This window comes from Nestor notabilis, unplaced genomic scaffold, assembly GCF_000696875.1.
Source record: "Nestor notabilis isolate BGI_N333 unplaced genomic scaffold, ASM69687v1 scaffold14811, whole genome shotgun sequence".
Lineage (NCBI taxonomy): Eukaryota > Metazoa > Chordata > Aves > Psittaciformes > Psittacidae > Nestor > Nestor notabilis.
Window position 1 is genome coordinate 605 of NW_009914330.1, and position 492 is coordinate 1,096.

A 492-nucleotide genomic window follows, 5' to 3' on the forward strand; every position below is an offset into this window, starting at 1 on the left:
GGTGCAGGGAGAGGCACCCCAAGGAAGAGACAGCCGGCTGGGAAGACCCCCCCAGGACTCGGAGATCCAGCGCCCCTCTCCCTCAGCAGCCCCAAGCTCTCAGCAAGCACGGGCTTGTTTGGACACAGCTGGTGCCGGGCTCCTGCAGACGGTGATTTTGTCATGATCGTTTGGGGGAGACCTCGTGAAGGCACTGGTTGGTGTTTGTAAATACCTGAGTGATTATTTTAGCCCCCGAAGAAGAAAACATTGCTAGTTAAAATGAACGAACAAGCCCATGATCCAAGCGCATGACAGATCACATTGCGTTTCTCATTGACTGAGGAAAGGATGCTTCTTTTTACTGGAGAAGAAGCTGCACACAGCTCTAAATACCAAGTCGTCCACCTGGAGGAGAGGGTCAGGGGTGTGGGGGCTCCCTTTTCCCTGGACATCATTCCCTGAAGACCAGTTCAGTCCCAGTCTCTTGGGATTCCCACTGCACCCTGTGTC

General features: G+C 54.1%; 1 protein-coding gene across 1 annotated transcript in view; it reads left to right on the forward strand.

Moving 5' to 3' along the window:
• The window catches only part of LOC104412800 (chromosome unknown open reading frame, human C11orf87), a 509-nt gene extending 343 nt beyond the window's left edge, over positions 1 to 166 (forward strand). Inside the window, exon 2 of the mRNA XM_010023615.1 lies at positions 8 to 166. Coding sequence (XP_010021917.1) covers positions 8 to 166 — 159 coding nt within the window. The remainder of the gene's footprint in view (positions 1 to 7) is intronic.
• The last annotated feature ends 326 nt before the right edge of the window (positions 167 to 492 follow it).